This window comes from Equus asinus, chromosome 11 (assembly GCF_041296235.1).
Source record: "Equus asinus isolate D_3611 breed Donkey chromosome 11, EquAss-T2T_v2, whole genome shotgun sequence".
NCBI lineage: Eukaryota > Metazoa > Chordata > Mammalia > Perissodactyla > Equidae > Equus > Equus asinus.
The window spans coordinates 7,497,339-7,518,976 of record NC_091800.1 but is presented as its reverse complement, the minus strand read 5'-3'; the positions used below and the strand labels follow the sequence as shown (position 1 = coordinate 7,518,976).

The window sequence follows — 21,638 nt, the reverse complement described above, 5'->3', positions numbered from 1 at the left end:
AGAATGGTTCCCTAGTAGAGGCAGCCTGAATGCAATCTAGATACGTTTTTTACTTTTTTTTGTACTATAATTTATTATTGGACTATAAAGAAATCTCAGAAAGACACAAGCTGTAGAATAACTAATAAGCATTACTCAAAAATCTATGAATGAGTAAAGAAAGAAATCAACATTCATTAAGACCATATTTTTCTGTTAAACTTCAATCCTGACAAAAAAGGGACTGCAGGATAAAAAGACAAATAATCTCCAAAAGACATAGGACCAACCTAAATATTGCAGAACTAGACCACAAAAATGTTTCTCTCATTAGAAGTGAAATTAAATCAAGGGACTAGTCTGCTTTCCAGTATCTCACCAATTCTTTCTATCACCTGCTCAACTTCCTAGTTCATACTTCTTCATGTGCAATCCAGAGCATCTCAAAACATCTTTTTCCTGCTCTTGCTACTGTTCTGTTCATTTTGAAAAGGTAGAAATAATTTTAGAATATACCTTCTTCCAAATTTGGTTAAGAGGGCCTGTACTCTGTTTCCAGTCATTATACACACAAACTGATCTTCAACACACCTTCAGTGAATAAAAACGTACTTCATCCTGAATGTGGGTGCTCTGTAATCACCATATATGAGGAAACGAGAATGCACCATCTATCAGTGTCATATATGAAAAATGCAGTGTATGGCTGGATTACCTCAGACTTTAAAACAATAAATGATACAATCACGATTTTAGAATCTGTTATTTTTAAGTGTAATTCAGTAGTGAAACACTGTGTTCTAAAGGGCATTTATAGCAATACAGCAAGTAACATTAAGTAAATTCACAATATTCAATATCTATTGACGTATAATTATTGCTAAGACTACCCTGCGTTTTTTATCAGGTATATGTTTATAATTGTGTCCATCACAATTTTTAGATTGTATTGGAACAGCTACTCATAGAAATTTCTTCAGTGCTAACACAAAAGGAAGACTTATAAAAATGCACATAAATGTTCTGCATTTTAACAGTAAGAAGCTATAACTTGAATGCATTCAGACCTGTAGCAGGCTGTTGCTGCTGTGTAAGTGTTGCAGCCATGGCAACGGCTGCTGCATTTGGCATGTTGCTGAAAGGGGTGGGTCCAGTAGTAACTCTGGGTGCATTCTGCCACTTCTTGGCTTCTGCTCGCCTGGCTTCAAACACATCTACAGCATCTCCCAAGAACATTTTCCTGTAGCCAAGGTATTGTTCTTTAAGCACCTAAACAAAATTAAAAAAAAGAAAAGATTAATCAAGTTCTGGACTGACTCTGGTAGTATGTGAATGGATATAACTATGAAATAAGTTAGCAAAGACACTGCCAATATTATACATTCCATCTAAACTGCAAATGAGAATGTTGGTAATGCATGGTGTGGGGAGTAACAAGTTTGTGAGTTCTAGTACTCTTTCGAATATTTGAATATTTTTTTCTCTATTCTTGTCATGTCTTTACAATAAACTGCCTAAAATATTCTGGCTTCGTGAGGCCCTCTTTAAAATGAGTTAGAGCTAAGTTTTGTTGCTTTTAGGAAGATTATCCCTGAGCTAACAGCTGCCACCAATCCTCCTCTTTTTGCCAAGGAAGACTGGCCCTGAGCTAACATCCGTGCCCATCTTCCTCTACTTTATATGCAGGACGCCTGCCAAAGCATGGCTTGACAAGTGGTGTGTAGGTCCACATCCAGGATCTGAACTGGTGAACCCCGGGCTGCCTAAATGGAGGATGTGAACTTAACCGCTGCACCACCAGGCTGGCCCCGAGTTAGCTAGGTTTTGAGACAAGCAGAGTAATATCTAAAATTTCATTTTAATATTCCAGTTTTTCATCAAATTTTCCCCTCCAATGTCCAACCTTTTGATAACTTTTAGATTCAAAAAGCTTGAAAACAAAGTACTAAATACGTATTTGTTAAATATCTTTCTTAAAAAGCCTAGGTAACTTATGTTGAGCTTGTATAACCAAACAGGATGGGAGTGGGAGGCAGAGGAATGAGTTTATAATTTCAGAGTAAGAAAGAAAAAATCAAGTTCATAAAGTGGGCTGGTTTATCCAATGCAACATCTGCTTTGATTAAGGCCATTAATATGGACCATTCTGTTTCACATTAGAATTATTAAATACTTTCATTAAAGATTTAACCTAATTTAGATCAGTTTTATACCACTTTTTGAAGAGAGGTAGAATTTGCATATTTCCGACCCACTCTTAGCAGAAATTAATAAATATTAAGCTTTTTGGTTTTAACAGAGAACTCAGAAATCTTACTGTTGTTTATAGTATTTAAAAGCTATCATCCCCTTTATGTGGATGTCAGTATTTCATGTTATAGTTCCAAACTCCTCTGCCTCTATAATGTACTCAAGTAGGCCTGCCAGGAACTGAAAATTGGGAAAACTGCAGTCAGAATTAGGGTGTGCGACGTTGGGAAACTGCAGTCAGAATTAGGGTGTGCGACGTTGGGAAACTGCAGTCAGAATTAGGGTGTGCGACGTTGGAAAAACTGCAGTCAGAATTAGGGTGTGCGACGTTGGAAAAACTGCAGTCAGAATTAGGGTGTGCGACGCTGGGAAACTGCAGTCAGAATTAGGGTGTGCAACGCTGGGAAACTGCAGTCAGAATCAGGGTGTGCGACGCTGGGAAACTGCAGTCAGAATCAGGGTGTGCGACGCTGGGAAACTGCAGTCAGAATCAGGGTGTGCGACGTTGGAAAAACTGCAGTCAGAATTAGGGTGTGCGACGCTGGGAAACTGCAGTCAGAATCAGGGTGTGCGACGCTGGGAAACTGCAGTCAGAATCAGGGTGTGCGACGCTGGGAAACTGCAGTCAGAATCAGGGTGTGCGACGTTGGGAAACTGCAGTCAGAATCAGGGTGTGCGACGCTGGGAAACTGCAGTCAGAATCAGGGTGTGCGACGTTGGGAAACTGCAGTCAGAATCAGGGTGTGTGACGTTGGGAAACTGCAGTCAGAATCAGGGTGTGTGACGTTGGGAAACTGCAGTCAGAATTAGGGTGTGTGACGCTGGGAAACTGCAGTCAAAATCAGGGTGTGTGACGCTGGGAAACTGCAGTCAGAATCAGGGTGTGTGACGCTGGGAAACTGCAGTCAGAATTAGGGTGTGCAACGCTGGAAAAACAAATACTACTAGAACTGATCTCCCCCAAACCCATCCTCCTTTTTCTGTGCGGTTACATAAACATACCCATACAATGTTTGGTATCAATAGCCCATACATTTTATTTCTACTTCAGATACTAGGAAATAATGACCCGTCTTAAAGACTCTCAAAAGACAATTAGTTTAAGAAAAAACAAAAAACTGACATCAGGGGCTGGCCCCGTGGCTGAGCGGTTAAGTTCATGCGCTCCGCTGCAGGCAGCCCAGTGTTTCGTTGGTTTGAATCCTGGGCGCGGACATGGCACTGCTCATCAGACCACGCTGAGGCAGTGTCCCACATGCCACAACTAGAAGGACCCACAACTAAGAATATGAAACTATGTACCTGGGAGCTTTGGGGAGAAAAAGGAAAAAAATAAATAAAATCTTTAAAAAAAAACAAACTGACATCAGCCATGATTTATATAATTAATTGATGAAACATCCAATTTTGTTAAGGACATTACCTGGCTGGATCAGGTAGCTTAAGACTGTTTCAATACATTAACTCATGAAAAACAATATAAAAGGAACAAAAAAATGCCTCTTACGAGATTTCTATGAGAAGTCAACAAGTCTACAAATTACAGTGTGCTCACTAAATGCAGCTGAAAATAAATGGCAATGTAGCAAATCTGATCATGGAATATCCTTTGGTTCTTGGGAATGTGTATAAAAAAAGAGTAGGTCAAAACTTCATGTAAAGTTCATACAACACAATCTGAGGCTGTTTTGTGCAAATCCCTGTCATTGTTTTATGGTCACTGTTTTATTGAAAAGTGTAGTTTTTAAACCAGAGAGGAGAAACTGCCATTGAAAAAGCACGTATACTTACAAATGACATATCTGGAATTTGCTTTAAAATACCCCAGGGAATTTCGAAAAGCATCTCTGTGCGGAGAACTGATAAAACAAGATCAGCAGCATCTTGATAGTGACTGAAGGTGGGTGGTAGTACCTGGGCATTCATTAGGATATATAGCATGTATTTGAAAATTTCCATAATAAAAAATAGCCATCCGCACAAGAGACTTCAAAGTACCAACAGAGAATCATCTTTAGCACTTTAAGAACTAAAGTAATATTTACTATAATACATAGAAATCTCACGAAAATCTGATAAAAACTCCTTTAAAACGAAATTATTTTAAAGATTTAGTTGAGAATTTTAAATCTATTAAAGAAAAAGGTCTGAAGTGTGCTATTATTTCAGAAATGCTATAATTTAAAGGGTTACCTTTTTAAAAAATTCTATTACCATGCTTCAGATTAAAATAAAAATAAAGGGCTGGCCCAGTGGCGCAGCGGTTAAGTTCGCACATTCTGCTTCTCGGCGGCCCAGGGTTCGCCAGTTCAGTTCCCGGGTGCAGACATGGCACCACTTGGCAAACCATGCTGTGGCAGGCGTCCCACGTATAAAGTAGAGGAAGATGGGCACGATGTTAGCTCAGGGCCAGGCTTCCTCAGCAAAAAAGAGGAGGACTGGCAGTACTTAGCTCAGGGCTAATCTTCGTCAAAAAAATAAAATAAAATAAAAATAAAAATAGTGGTAATCTCGATTAAACTCTATTCTACACAGTTAATAATTTATTTAGACTCAGGTTCAGATGCTTTGAATTTTAAAGGTTTTTTCTGGCTGTATATAACTCCAAGAAAGATTTTAATTACATTTGCTTAATTAGTTGGAAAAAGTGTACTTACATTTAACATTTCACTTAAAGTTTAAAAATTAACGTTGTTACATGAGGTTCAAAATACTCAGTGACAGATTACTTTATTTATATTACTTAATAAACACAAACAGTTTCCTGCATTTATGGACAAAGCAAGTTTTTTTATGCAGTGGCTAATAAACATTTAAAACATATATAAAATTAAAGCAGTGCAAAATGATTTTGCTACTAGGAATGTTTATTTTCTGTAGCACTGTTTTTCGTGGTAGAGATGGAAATAACCTAAATGTCCAACAAAAGAGGATGGGTTAAACAAACTATGCACATACATATAATGAAATCCTAGGTAACCACTAAAAATGATGTCAAAGAAACATGTGTTATGAACACAGAAAGTGGTTCACAATATACTGTTGAAAAAAGTTACAATAACAGATTGCATATGACACTTAGATCTTTTTAAAAAGAACAGATATTATCCATGGATTTGTCTGCGCATGATTATGGACTATTTTAGTTTTAGTCTTTTTCACTTACATGTAATTTTAGCTATTTGTGTAATAAAGCATGGATACTTCTGTCCTGCAAACGAACAAACAGTTTGCTTGGGTCTAGAAATCCAGATAGTTGAACTGGCACTGAAAACTTACCTTTACATTTTCATGAATAGACTGAAGTTGTGCAGCTAAAGCTACAAATGTTTGATAAATTTTCTGCATAGCCATTGACAAATCTATAAAAGAAAATTATATTATCACACAAATACATGTATAACACAATCAATGTTATTTTTCTATTACTTGAGTACAATTTTACATTAGGCCTCTTAATGTGTAGGAGGAAAAAACTCCATCAATATTTCTGCGGCTAAGAGAAGAGAGCAGAATGAGCAGGCTGAGAGAAGGATGTCTCCATCAGCAACATGCAGAAGGGGAAGAGGCCCTAAGACTTCTGCCTTTATTAGTATAGTAACAATTCATAATAAAGCATTTTATATTTACGAGGAATGAAGATCTAATCAAGGATTTTTAAGGAAATTTTCTTACGGCAACTTAAGACAACTACTAGTGGTTATCTAGAATATCTACTACATAACAAAGCCTAACCTCTCTCTTATCAAGAAAATTGTGCTATCAAAAGAAAATCACCACAGAAAACATGTTACCTTGAGGGGTTATATGTGAATTATTTGCTTGAGTGGCAAGATGGTTTTCTAGTTCTTCAATCTGCTGTCTGTACTGCTGAAGCTGTACCTCAAACTGCTGAACCAAGATTCTAAAGTAGCTGTATAAAACATTTACAAAGTCAGATCAAAGTTTTAAAAACATTATTTTCTTTATATACAAAATACCAGGGGCCGGCCCCATGGCCGAGTGGTTGGGTTCGCACGCTCTGCTTCGGCGGCCCGGGGTTTCGCTGATTCGGATCCTGGGCGTGGACCTAGCACCACTCATCAAGCCATGCTGAGGCGCTGTCCCACATGCCACAACTAGAAGGACCCACAACTAAAATACTTAACTGTGTACTGCGGGGCTTTGGGTAGAAGAAGGAAAAAACAAATAGAGGAAGATGGGCACAGATGTTAGCTCAGAGCCAGTCTTCCTCAGCAAAGAGGATTGGCAGTAGATGTTAGCTCAGAGCTAATCTTCCTCAAAAAAAATTTTAAAAAAATAAATAAATCTTCATTAAAAAAACAGAATACCAAATAAATAAACATAGGCCCCCTTTTAAGCAGGGCCTTTGAATTAGTCTGATGATATAAGGTATCCTTAAGAGGCAGGGATTATTATTGAAACAAAAACCCAAACTTGTAAGTTATCAAGGTATCAAAAATAGTTGCATATCCTTACTCCAAACATGAAAAATCCCAATCAAGGGGTAATCTACAAAATAACTTAATACTCTTCAAAACTATCAAGATCATCAAAGACAAGGAAAGACTGAATAATTGTTACAGATTATAAGAGATTAAGGAGAAATAATAACTAAATGCAATGTGAACATGATCCCATAGTAGAAAAAATACATTGGCGGAAAATAAGATCCAGGAACAGAAAAAGCACATTAGTGAAAAAGTCAGTAAAATTCAAATAAGTTGAGTAGTTTGGTTAATAATATTGTGCTAATGTTAATTTCCTGTGATAATTATACTATGGTTATGCAATATGTTAATGTTAAAGGAAGCAGGGCAAGAGATATAAGGAAAATCTTTGTCCTACTATTTTTGCAAGGTTTCTGTAAGTCTAAAGTTCAAAATAAAAAGTTAAAAACACAGTGCAATTGTAAATCAGATTTTACAATCAGGTACTTAAGAGTTCTTATATTTATAATCTGAAACATTACTTATAATCTGAAAACACTACAGTGTACTATAGGAAGAGCATGCAATTATTACTACTATTCTGATAAATTTAACCAGAGAATGCTGGAAAGATAAAAAGGAACTTGAATAGCATGCAAAGCAGTCAATGTTATTCTATTAGAAACGGGGAGCTGTGAAAGCTTTCTGCAGTGGAAAGTGATACAATTCAACCCATTTCAAAACTATCTTTGATGGCAGCATGAAGAACAAGACACAGGGATGGAATACTAGAGGAAGTCCAGCGAGGAAGCATATCTCATGCTACCTTGAATACGATAAGAGGAGTATCACTGTCATTGTTAATTTCCTGATTTTTGATCATTGTACTGTGGTTATGTAAGAGAATATTCTAATGTTTAAGAAATACACACTAAAGTACTTAAGCATAAAGGGCATCATGTCTGCAAATAACCTATTCAGGGGAAAAAAGTATATATACATACACAGAGAGCAAGGAATAAAACAAATTTAGTAAAAATGCGAACGTGGGGAATCTGGATGAAACGTATATGGGAATTCTTTGTTTTATTCTTGAAACTTTTCTGTAAATCTGAAATTATATCATAATAAAAAATTGAAAGGAAAAAAGAGAGGGAGCAGGAGTCAGACCTCTACCACTCACAAGCTCAGGACTGCACCTCTTCATGCCTCAGGCTCCGCATCTCTCAGACTGCACAGTAACAGCTGCAGAGGTTTTGTGGGAAATGAGATGAAGCATGTGAAGTGCTAAGCACACTGCTTGGCGTATGGGAAGAATTTGATAAGTATTAGCTATTATTATCTCTAGCAACTCAAAAGGACATTAGAAAAAGACAAGACATACATCACACGCGTGGAAACTAAACAGATACACAAGCTGAGTAATGAGATTACAGGTGGATTTTTAAAATTTAATTTTACTTGTCTACATTTTGTAATTTTTCTTCCTGAAGATTTATTACCTATGTAAATAAAAGCTAGGCAAATAAGTAAAAGGGTTGAACTATATTTAGTATGCCCTGTTTACAGAAAGGACTATCATAAAATTATTTTTAAATTAAAAGTCCTTATGGGTAAAAATGTAAGTTTCTACTACCTGTACAACTTAATAAAGAGGAACAGACCCTATATGTAACATGTAAATGAAGTGTAACTGCCTAACAGTAGTTAAAAGCGAACATCTTAGCCTTCACTTACCCTTTAATAAAACAAGAATAATCAACTACCCTCTTAGGGTTATTACAGAATTATATTTAAAAATCCATGTAAAGTGCTTATTAACTCAGACTTGGTACGTAGTAAACTAAAAATTCTTACCCAGTGTATTGTTTTTACTGTTGTGCTTTCTTAAAGTGAAAAACATTTGTTTAAAAAAATCCAGTAACTTACTCAGCAGGAGCTGTATTTTCATGGTGGAGTCCAGGTGGTGTTTTCTGGGTTCTTAAAGCTATTTCAGCATTCTTTAACTCCTAGTATATTAGAGGTTTAAAAAAAAAAAGGCCAGTTAAAAGTCAGGCTGAAAATACCAAGATCCCTGGACTGGAACTTCAAACAATGCCATTTTTAGAGAGTCATGCCATGAGAACATATGGATAAAGCTGATTTGCAACAAGTTGCTAAAACCTCTTTCCAGAGAAGACAAACTACACTTTTTTTTGCTGAGTAAGATTAGCCCTGAGCTAACATCTGTTGCCAATCTCCCACCCCCACCACCAGCTCACCCCTAACTAAGGAAGATTAGCCCAGGGCTAACATCTGTGCCAATCTTCCTCCACTTTATGTGTGGGACACTGCCACAGCAGCAAGAAACTATACTTTTAACAAATCTGATGATAAATTTATAATGAGGTGCTGGTCTATTTTAAGAAACTATAGATTTCTGTAGGATTCATAAAGTTAATTCATCCACAGTGGAAGACTATGCTGCTATTTAAAAATCTTCAATATACAAATGTAGAGAAAATTATTTTAAAAAAGCAACGCAGGGGCCAACCCCGTGGCATACTGGTTGAGTTTGATGCACTCTGCTTTGGTGGCCTGGGTTCACAGGTTCGGATCCTGGTCGCAGACCTACACCACTTGTCAGCCATGCTGTGGGGCAACCCACACACAAAACGGAGGAAGACTGGCACAGATGTTAGCTCAGGGTGAATCTTCCTTAAGTGAAAAGAAGACTGGCAGAAGATGTTAGCTCAGAGCAAATCTTCCTCAATGGAATAAAAAAAAAAAAGAAAAACCAAGGTAGTAGTAATAATAATGTTGAGGCTCATGATGGCAGCAGCTAACACTCTGGGCACTTACTATGTACCAAGAACTATGCTAAAGGCTTTACTTACATTATCATGGTTAATCCTCAATAATAACCCTATAATGGAGCTCATGTCCCCCTTTTTACAGATGAAGACATGGAGTTACAGAGACATTAAGTCCTTTGCCCAAGCTGGAACACCTGAGAAGCGAACTGAGGCAGCCCAGTTCTTTGAAAGCTTATAGACATAATCTTTCTTATATTGCCTTCTTCTGTTCCTCAGTGCAATTTCTATCTTCTAGGCAGAGGTCTTCCAAGACAGACATTCTGTTTTACCCCCTTATACTTCATATTCATGTCATTTCACTGCTTTTTTAACCCCTATTTAAGTTTTTCTTATTAAAAAAAAAGTATTATACCTTAGCATTACATTCCCTGCAGCCACCTCTTGCCCTCATTTTACACCAAGCTGTTAAGTCTCTAACTGTTCTCTCCACTTCCTTTTCACTCTTCAATCTGGGCTTCCATCCAGTAGACTCTAGTATAAACGCCCTGGAGAGGTCTGGACTATTCAAACTCCGACCCTGCCTACTTCTCTAGGCATGGGCTCTTGCCAGGTCCAGATTCACACTCAGGGCTCCTGTAATACTAAACTGTCTGTCAATCCTCAAACATGCCAATTTCATGCCTCTATGCCTTTGCTTGTCATCCTTCCTCCCTATCAGCCTGGGCAACACCTGTGTATGTTTCAAGACTCAATACAAAGGTGTCCTACTCCTGACAGATGATAAAAGTGTCCATTTGAGCCCTTGGTGTCTCTATCATACCTTGCACCTGGAACATATTACCTGATTTAACTCATTCTCCCTAGTGTATCATAAGTGTTTGGATCCCAAATGCCTGTTGAAGTGCTCTGCACATAACAGATCCTTAAAAATGTTCACTGAACGAACACATGGACTCAGCAATGTAACTTCAATGAAGCATGTGGCACCCACCCTACCCTAAAAGAAGAATTTTAACCACCCTACTAAATTCTCAAGTTGTGTATCAAAAAATGAAGTATACAAAGGACTTTGCTTTCACAAGGTTCTGGTCTACACAATCATAACACTGCTCCTCAAGCTCAAAACTGCTTGTATTTCCCAGAAAAAAAGGCCTTCTTTGAAGAAAAGGTTTTGGGGTTAAATAAGATTGATAACTACTCCACTAAGGGAGTCAGAACATTTTTTTCCATTGATAATTCACTAGACTGTGAGTAGAGCACTAATTCCTGTATATTGCAAATAAGAATAATCTTACATCAAATTTCTTTGATATCTCCTATAAAATTTCCTAAATTCAACTCAGATTATTTTTCCCTTAAGGAAAGTTTCTTTGACTTATATCCTCTTCTTCATTTGCCACCTTTATACTCTATCCAATCTTTTATTATTTCATTTACCCCACCAGACTTTTAGTACCTGTGGAGTTGTCTTTTTATCTCTGAAAGACTGTTAACAAGTCTAGTATGTAAGAGGTATTCCACAAATATTTGTGACTGGAATCACCCAGTGTTAAAGTTACAGTGGACCCCATTATAGCATTAATTTCTCTTTTTCTTGAGTTTGTCAGCTCTGTTACTTTGCTAATGACCTTTTCCATACAATTTATATAATTTCATATATGAAATTTATAATTTCATGTAATGTTTAATCAAAGTCTAAACATTCTCCATAGTCTAAAACCATAACTAACATTTTCTTCCTCCTAGAAAGTACATATCTGATGATACATAAAGAAAGACTAAGTGAGAAGGAAACAGGGAGGAATCTTTTATTGATATTTAACCAAAGAATTTGTAAGCAAACAGGAAATATGAAAGCAAAGTCTTTGACCAGTCTTTGAATTTCCTTTAAACATCATAGTTTAGAATAGCTATCTTAGTAACACATTTTTATTAAAAACATCACAAAGTATTCTCCAATAGTTGACTTAAAAATACATAAGCAGGTACAAACTTCCAGTTATAAAATAAATAAATCCTGGGGATGTAATGTATAGTATGACTACAGTTAATAATATTGTATTGTATATTTGAAAGTTACTAAGAGAGTAGATCTTAAAAGTTCTCATCCCAAAGGGAAAAAAAATTTGTAACATTTATAGTGACAGTGGATGTTAATTATTAATTAGACTTATTGTGGTGGTTGTTTCACAATATACACAAATATTGAAACATTATGTTGTACACTGAAACTAATATAATGTTATATGTCAATTAGATTTCAATAAAAAAGACACATAAGTACCTTTAAAACTTTTACTTAAAATATTCTCACTTCATTTACACCAAGCACAGCACTCTGAGAAGCCAAAGTAAAAAGGCGTATCACATGAAGTTCGCTGACTAATCGGGCAGAACTTCAGGGAAAGATTTCTGGACTGCCACGATGAGATCAAGTACACTTCATAATTGTGCAATACAAAACACAGGTAAATCTTCTATCATCATTCTTCCCCACTGCTACAGAGAACTACTACATATATATTTTACATATTGTTTAATTTACCAGAGACAAAAAACAAGTAGACATGAGTGACAGATGAGCCTCATTTTATGTTTATTAACTGACGTAAGACTAGCAAGCCATCAGTAGAACTTAGCATCTATAAAGCATGATAGAATTTTTATTTAATAATTGGCAGATCCAACAAACAATTTTTTCTGTCGAGCCGTTCCCTCTGGTATAATGTAACAACTTAGCCAGCAGGCATTCTTATGGAACAAGCAGTTAGGAGCATAAGCTCTGGAGCTGGATTGACAGGGTCTGAATCCAAGCTCGTCCACTTGTTAACAAAGCTCTCTGCCTGTTTTCTTATCTACAGAATGAGGATAATAACAGTACCTACCTCACAGGCTGTTGCGAAAACCAAACTGGGTTAATATATATAAATCATTTGGAATACTTCCTCACATGTAGTAAGCATTCAATAAAAACTAGTAACTATTGTTATTATAGCAATTTAAAAGTATATGACCTATATGGTTTTCTAATAGTAGATCTGTATTAAACTTTGTAATTTAAAAAGACTTATTTCCATTTAAAAAAACAAACAAAAACCAATGATAAAATGACTGTAAGTTAGTTTACCTGAGCAGTTTCCATTTTCAGTTTGTCAATATTGAGAGTGTTTCTCTGTAGTCCACTGGCAGCCAATGACAGAAGCTGCTTCAGAGCTTTAAGATCTTCTTGTACTTTAAGCATTGCTTTTGAAGACATTCTGCTAATTTCTTCTTGGACTTGTTTTTGTTCCTTCACAAATTTCCTTAAAAAAACAAAACTGAGTTTTAAAAAAAATACACTTTTGGTTTCCCACAGAAAGAAAGTACATTTACAATAAGTTGGTCAGAGTCCAAGTATTTTAAGAAGCAAATACTAAAAATTCATCTATAGTTCACATGCTTTTTTTAATAGAATGGCAGAGAATTTTAATTCCTGTTGTTCTACTTTCTAATTTCTAAAAGCATTAAAATTTTAATCCAAGTTAAAATGTTTAGGAGGAAGAGATGTTCCCCCTAAAATATATTCAAAATGTTTAGGAGGAAGAGATGTTCCCCCTAAAATATACTCTAGCATTCTTCAAGTATGATTTATCTGATCATATATGACACACTTACTGGAGATTTTCAACATCCTGGCAGATGACAGGAGGTAGATTTTCATCCTTCAGGGCCTTACTATCCCTAAGAAAAATACCACAGACATATTAAAACCATCGAGATTATAAAAAGCTGACAGCTGAGGTATACTAGACTATGTGTTAAGATACTAGAAAACAGAGCAAATATTTCCCATTTATAGCTTTCTTGGATGATTTCAAAGTTCTTTATAAAGAACAATAAATTTCCTGACCTATAAAATAACTAACAACTCATCTGACATGGAGATTTCTTTTCTAAGACTGGCATCTATTCTAAGTAATTAAATGCATTTGACTAAATGTTTAAGAAAAAAAACTCAGAAAATACCACAGATTAGGTGAGATATTGAACTAAGTTCCCATGGCTCAAAAATTCTATGACTGATATTTTATTCAGTTCAAAAATATTAAAGCATTCACTAAAGAAAGTCTACAAATTTCTCATAATGAGATGCTCACAATATTTTACTTTATTATTTTATAACTTCAATTTGTTCTTCAACAAAGTAAGACCTAGGGAATTGCTTAAGGGAATCATAACTACTTAATGAAGACAAGAGTAAGTGAAATTTGGCATCACGTAAGAGAATCATGAGCTAGATTTCAGTTACAGATCTGCTGCTACTTCCTTGATATAACCGTAGGCCAACTCGGTCTCTCTCATCCTCCTCATTTATGTAAGAGGCTAAAGTATACACAAGATGTTGTGGAGGAGTGAGCTTCATCATTTATTTACAAATGCTTTATTTAATGTAATACAATCTGGGTGAGAAAATATAATTGGTAATAAAAATAATAATCTTCAAACATATGTATGATGTATATGGAGGCTATTCTCTTCATCATCAGGAAATAAATGGTACTGGCACAGTAATTTTTATATAAAAGGGGTATATATATGTTTTCACTTATATATATAAATAAAAGGTGCTCCAAGAGTAAAGTTCCATGAGTAGTTCAATACTTTAATAAGTTAAAAAAATACATACGTGTATTTGTATTTATTGTATTATTTGGGGAAAAGCCAACCACTTCCTAGGAAGAAGTGATCATAAATTTCTTTAATGATTAAAAAGTAAAGATTTGACCTTTCAAAATCTTTCTAGAGTATATGTTTACTATTTTATTTTTGACAAAAACTGGTTGAAAGTATTTTTCTTCTAAGTGCCTATACAGTTTCATTTACTTCCAACCATACCATTTGCCTGCAATTTAATAAATAAAACTCCTTAATTAAAATATTTTAAAAGTTAAAATATAAACTTACTCTGGTCTTGTTCCTGTTTTATCACCTAGAAAATTCAAGAAGCTTCATGTAAAAATAGGTAATTTAACAATGTATTCCAAATACACGTTTTAAGTTAACATAAACTAAGTTAGAAATAGAAACTGTTCAGCATTTCTTAGACCGCCTCTTAAATATCATGCGATGTCAACTTGTCACAAACTCCAAACATAGCATGTTATGGAGACATGTTCAGGTACAGATCTTTGCATCTATTTCTTTCCACAGTAATTATCTTCCTTTTTCAACTATCTTCCATGAAAAATATTCTTCCTAGCAGTTTAACTCCCAAGAGCTTTACTTGACACATTTTAAGGCCATATCAGTATAGAATACTAAAATACGTCAGATTACCTGAACTTCTCTATTGTACAAAAGCAGCAAACTGAAAAATTGAAAATAGTTTTTAATGCCTGCAGACATATCAACAGCTCTCTCAGTAATAACACCTATTTGATAGTTATCCTTAATAGTATATACCTAAAAGCAGAAAAGTAAAAATGCTCCTTCAGCAAATGATGCAGTGATTCCCTTTCTGCTTTTCCAAAATTATTTCTGACTATAGGACTTGGTTAATTAAGAAAATATAGAAAATACAGAAACACACAAAACTTCATCCCACCCAGGGCCCTCAACGGTTCCTTCCAGCCTTTTTCTGCACTTACATACATATTTTTAAAAGCAATCGGGATTATCATAAATAATATTTGAACATACATTCTCAGCATGTTGGGAATATTTTCCATTCACTTACAATGACTTTAAGTGACCGTACACTACAGATGATGTACTGTATCATAACCTTTATGCCCCACCCTTTTCTTAGCATATTAGCATTTACTACATAAATAACGCTGCTACAATGAATGTATTTTTCTACAAATACTTGTGCATTACTTGATCTGTATTCCAAGAGGAATTTACAGATCAAAGAATACGCCAAGGAAGGCCTCTGATATATTACCAAACTGATCCCTTAAAACAACTGTCCCAATTTACTTTCCCTTCTACCATGAATAAGAGTACTTTTCCATCACACCCTTAACAACCAACATATTTTTTAAAAAAAATCATTGTCAGTGTATAGGTGAAAAATGCCACTCCATTATAATCTTAACTCATATTTCTGACAGTATTAAGTAAAGCAAAACACATTTCAAATGTTAATTAGACAAGCATATTTTTCCTTTTGTGAAATGCCTATTCATGTAATTTGTACATTTCTGAGGTCTTTTTCTTACTGACTTCTAAGAGCTATTTCAACAGTAAGTATATTAAGTCTCTGCCTCATATGTATCATATTTCATGTGTCTATTTCTAAAATTAGATCCTTATAATTGTTAAGACACATCTCAATTTCAGAGACGTCAACATGTGAGAAAACAAGTGCTTTACTTTCAATTTGTCATTTACCTTTTACTTTGTACATGGGGTTTCTTTTTGTTTACCTCCTTATTCAACCGTAATTTATTTTTCCATATTTTATTATTTCACTGAAGCTAAGTTTTTCTTTTTTTTTTTTTTTTGAGGAAGATTAGCCCTGAGCTAACATCTGCTGCCAATCCTCCTCCTTTTGCAGAGGAAGACTGGCTCTGAGCTAACATCCATGCCCATCTTCCTCTACTTTATACGTGGGATGCCTGCCACAGCACGGTTTGACAAGCGGTGCCATGTCCGCACCCGGGATCCGAACCTGCAAACCCCAGGGCGCCAAAGCAGAACGTGCAAACTTAACCACTGTGCCACTGGGCCAGCCCCCAAATTTTTCCTTTCATAGTTTAACATTTCTGAAATTGGCACCCAGGACTTAGATTTAATGAGACAGTAATACAAAGTAGGGATTTAATTTTATTTTTTTCCAAATAGTTCATTTTTATTGACTAATATGTTATTTTGCTATTTCTTTGCTATTCCATTTTTATCATATTTTACAAAAATTTATATAAACAAAACGTGTATATAAAACTTGAGCCTGTTTCTAGATTACCATGGACTCCTGATTAGTCTACCTAGCTTTGCTTCAGTCATAAAAGCTTCCTAACAGTTCTCCACATCTATTCTTCCTTCCTTTCCACAGGGTTGTCAGAATGCTCTTCTTAAAATACAAATCTCATCATGTCACATTACCCAAATCAAAACCCTTTAGTGGATCCCAACTGTCTTCAGAATGATTAGAGAATTCCTTAACATGGCATGCAAGGCCCTTCATGATCTCTGGAGTCTGATCTTTCTGTTCTGTAGCTACCCTGGCCTTCCAGCAGTTCTTCAAAAGGACCAAGATCATTCTCATCTCCAGGTCTCACGGCATGCTGCCCCTTCTTCAGGAAATGGTGTTTCCTACCACTCTTCATCTGATTGAACTCCTCTGATAACACAGGTCCAGGCTAACTGATATAGCTACTAGGAAAAAATAGAAATCCTTTAGATTAAAAAAAGAATCCCTTGGGCCAGCCCTGGTGGCATAGTAGTTGAGTTCTGCCCACTCTGCTTCAGTGGCCCAGGTTTGGCTCCTGGGTGCAGACCTACACTGCTCCATTAGTGGTCATGCTGTGCTGGTGCCCCACATACTAAAACATGGAGGAAAGATTGACAAAGATGTTAGGTCAGGGCGAATCTTCCTCAGCAGAAAAAAAAGAAAAAAAAGAATCCTTTGACAACATAACAGACTAAAGGGAATTGGGATATGGTACATGTTGGCAATAACATTTATTCCATGCATTCCTTTCGCTCAACTCTAGCTAAGGCATGTGAGTAGGACGATGTGGGGGGAGGTGCAGCAAGGGTAAAAGACAGGGGAGATTAACTCCTTACATTTCTCTTACACCTTTGCCTCAATCTGCCCTTTCACATGGAGCCTAAAAGCAATCAGTGAAGACAAAAGTAGTCTCATGCTTAAAACAGAACTAGTTGGAGGGTATCAGGCTGCTTCAAATGAGTAAAAAAATGAGCTGCTAAAACATCTAAGGCTATTTTTCTAATTATAGAGTTGCGATAAAGAAAAGTAAATAAAAACAAGAGATAGGACCCTATGTTTAAGAATTAGTCGATTCTCTTTCAAAGGGAAATAAATCCAAATCTTTTCAGTTTAAAAGGATTTTACCAATTTTGGGGATAGTAATTCTAAAAGCATCTAGAATAGCATGTTCTTATAATAATACCCATGTCCAATTTAAAAAAAATTCGTATACAGACATATGGACACTGAATATGTTACACCTTCATCCACTACCTCACTTTACGTTCTTCAGAGAGTGTCAACGCAACAGGTAAGTATGTACTCTAGTGAAACATGCTTTCATCAGAAGCAGACAAGATGTTGCAAAACAGAACAAAAAATCACACACACAGAATCAACAATAATAATAAACTTCTCAAAATGAATTTGGATTGGCAAATTTTTAAAAAGAATATTCAGGATGGCAAGAGCACAGTGAGAAGGGCATTTTCATACTGTCTGGTGGGGAAATAAAGTGGTAAAAACTTTCTGTAAAGTAGTTTCACAATATATACCAAGAGTCCCCAAAATGTCCTTCTCTTTAAGCCAATGACTCAATTTCTAGGTATTTTCCCTAAAAAAAAAATAACCCCAAATACAAACAAAAATTTCTAATAAACGCAAATACGTAGACAGCATTTACTCTGTGCCTGGCTCTGCAAAGGTTTACAAACAGTAATCCTCAAACCAATCCCATGAAGTAGGTACTATTATTTTCCCCCACTGTATAGAGAAGGAAACTGAAGTACAGAGAGGATGAATAACTTATATAAGGTCACAGAGTTTATAAACATTTGAGCCAGGATTTGAACCCAGGCAATTCAGCTCCAGAACTGGCACTCCTAAACTGTGATAGCATGTTGCCTCTCTCTATAAAGATGCCCAATACAGTGATACTTCCCAGAGGAAAGGAACTGAAAACAAACACTAACAATAGGGTGACTGTTAGGTTGACTAAATTATGATATATCTATTCATAAAACTGGTACTAAGCAGCATTAAAATACTTTTACGAATTATTGACACTGACACATATTTGAGATACAACATATGAGAAAGAATAGGTTACAAAACAATATATTTATCATGATCCCAATTTAAAAGTATACAATACACACATTAAGATAGCTAAATAAGACATATGCACATATAAATCTTATTTTCCTACAAAAATAAAATTTTCAAAGCACAACACACAGCAAATTCATGAAATATGATGCAAACAAACTTAACAGTAAAAACTTTACCACTGAATATATAACTAACAATCTTCAAAATATAGGAATCAAGTTTCCTTAACAGGACTGTTAGAACAAAAAATTACAATAACATTACTTACTCTTTTTATCTGACGAGCTACTAAAATCTATACCACCAAGGCCTTCGTTGCCTGCAGTTGAAGTAGCTGCCGTAGTTCCCAAGGTCAAGCCTAAAGCATTCTGTCCAAGTCCTACAAACAAGCCAGACATCACTCACAAAGCTCACTCAAAGGCTTTATAACCAACTTCCCTCACTGACCAAAGCACTCAGATACTTTTAAGTTGGATCCCAGATTTTCTTCATACTTGATTTGGGCAAATGACAAGAAACAAATCTACAGCATGCTTCGGACAAAGACTTACAGTCTTGCTTGGATTCAATGCTATATGTAGTTTAGATGATGTGATTTTTCTTTATGAAAAGGATCAGAATGTATCTGTTAGTTCAATATATTTGGACACGATTTTCTTGTTTTTAAACTCTCTCTACAAAAGCAGCTTTAGTTTGTATATTTTCAGGTAAATAGATCGTCTCCCTATCATGCTTTGGAATTGTATACTTTTAAAATAATCTAGTCCTGGATGTGTTAATTAACTCAATGGTGGGAATCCTTTTACAATGTATATGTATGTATGTATATCAAATCATCATGCTGTACACTTTAACTATCGTATAATTTTGTCAATTATACCTCAATAAAGCTGGGGGAAAATAAATAAAATAATCGAGTACGAATTTACAAGATTGTAGTATAACATAGAGCAAACAGCTTTACTATTAATGAAATTTAAACAACTGATATTGGAAGTCTTACAGTTCAAACATCATCAAAATTTCATAGTCTCAAGTTCTTTTCATAAAACTTTTGAAAACATAAGTAGACTTTTCAAAATTTAGACATTTATTTAAATCTTACCTCAGTGACAAAAGGAACTGAAGAGGCTAGACTATAGTTAATCTTAAGTCATTAATGTATACTTGTGAATCAAGTAGCAAAATATCAAAGATCTTGCGTTGGTAAATTATGCAAATTCATGCATTCTGAACTGTGGATCTTTTTAGACAAGACGCTATTTACTTTAAAAGCAAAAGAAACAGTAGGCTGTACTAGATAAGAGCATGGGATAACTGAAAACTGGATTTAAATCTTGGGAATGCTTGAAAAACATAGCTAAAAAAATAACTGTTGTTAATTTTTTAAAAATCAATGCCACCTTTAGGTTAACATAACCATAAATTAAGCATTGACTATTGTGTCAAGAGCCTAAGAAAAATCAGAACAGACCTAAAAACTCAACAACAAGACACAAAAACAACTCTCTACCTCTCCTTTCTATTATTTTTATGTTTTACTTTCATAGGAATTTTTGGGAGATGTTCAAAATATTTATCCTGCAAAAAAATATGTTACAGTCATCTAGTAATTTGGTTACTAGAAGACTATTTGGTCATTAGTAGACATTTTCAATACTATAAAGTTAGACAATAATGATAAAGATAAGTCTTTGAAAGATTAATGCAAATTTGAACACTACAAATTTCTACAGATCATCTTGACAAAGTCATTTTTTCCCCTTCCACTGACTTGGAATTTCTCCATTAAATTTGGTCTCTGAACAGAAGACACGAAAGAACCATAGTTTTAATAGAAAATATAGTCACATTCCTTCATCTCTCCCACCCAACCAAGTAAAGTATCAGACACATACTAGGTGCTCAGTAAAACTTCTGAAATTAAATAGCTATTGTAAGTTAACCTAAGTACTATTGGAAATTCTGTGATTTCAACATCTATCAACTTTTCCCAATCTGTAAATTGTTAAACAGAAATTCTTGATGTTACAATGCTATGTGAGGTAATTACACAATTTCTTCAAATAAGAATGCTTTTCTCACTCCCACAAAGCCCCACTGGCTTTCCTACATCGGCCTTAACTATAACCAATATTCAAAACATCTGTAGAATCCTTAACATGAAGCTTATCTCAAAATAAGCATGAAATGAGAAATCAGACCAAGATATAAAATATTAATTCAGTATCCTCTGCCAGGTGAACTGGTACTTCAGCATTTTGCCTGACTATAACAAAATTATTTAATATTTGTGTTTTAAAATTTTGCCTTCAAAGCATGCTAATACCCTTTCCTGGTGTCTATAATGGAAAGTCATTCCTAGAACTGGAGCTTAAAACGTCAAGTTGTCTTACAATGAATTTAGGCACTTACATGATCTACAATATTCAAATGCCATTTATTAAAAAGAAAGTTTCTCTAGAACAGTTTACCAACCAGGGCTCCTCTTTCTTTCCTTACCATGTCAATCAATATTGAGAAACAGGAATATGTATTTCTAAAATACAGCTAAGATGTCCAATTATGTATAAAAAACATTATTTTATAATTCAGTTTTCATACCAAAGGGAAAATACACAGGAAAAAGAGACAAAGTGATCTGCTCGAAAGGCCAAAATAAAGATAAAGTAAATTTAAATATAAATATCTGCTATTTCTGGAAAGCAAATATCAATTACCTGATGTTGCTGTGTTTGTACTCTGGAAAAGTGAACCTCCCAGACCAGCTAAGGCTCCCCCTAAAGAAAGGCCTGTTGATGCAGTCGTAGTTGTGGCTGTTGCTCCACCCAAATTATTTAAAGTAAATCCTGTGGATGCTATAAAAAGTGAGATTGTAAGCCTTCACAAAGAAACATCATTCCTAAGAACACTACAGAAAATACAAAACACTTAGTAAAACAAAACGATGTCGTCCATGATAAAACTGGCTCTTGGGGAAAAACTACTCACTAAACATAAAATTACATACACTTAATAAAGAGAAATAGTACCTTCAAAGTAAAAACCAGTAACAGAAATATGGGCTTTGGGTAATAACAGAATGGTACTAGGTAACTGATTCTGGACAGTAATAGTTTTCAACCCAGTTCACCAATCCCACCCTCAAAATTGAAT

The 21,638-nt window shown here is 35.2% G+C and overlaps 1 protein-coding gene across 3 annotated transcripts in view; it reads right to left on the bottom strand.

Annotated features, from left to right (window-relative positions):
* NUP58 (nucleoporin 58) overlaps positions 1–21,638 on the bottom strand; it is a 50,669-nt gene that overhangs the window by 19,819 nt on the left and 9,212 nt on the right. For all 3 annotated transcript variants that reach the window (XM_014843210.3, XM_014843208.3, XM_014843212.3), the window contains 9 exons: positions 21,203–21,340; positions 18,751–18,861; positions 14,399–14,423; positions 13,109–13,174; positions 12,582–12,756; positions 8,589–8,668; positions 6,024–6,142; positions 5,509–5,591; positions 1,047–1,248 (listed from right to left, as the gene is read on the bottom strand). In XM_014843210.3, the coding sequence (XP_014698696.1) occupies positions 1,047–1,248; positions 5,509–5,591; positions 6,024–6,142; positions 8,589–8,668; positions 12,582–12,756; positions 13,109–13,174; positions 14,399–14,423; positions 18,751–18,861; positions 21,203–21,340 (999 nt within the window). The remainder of the gene's footprint in view (positions 1–1,046; positions 1,249–5,508; positions 5,592–6,023; positions 6,143–8,588; positions 8,669–12,581; positions 12,757–13,108; positions 13,175–14,398; positions 14,424–18,750; positions 18,862–21,202; positions 21,341–21,638) is intronic.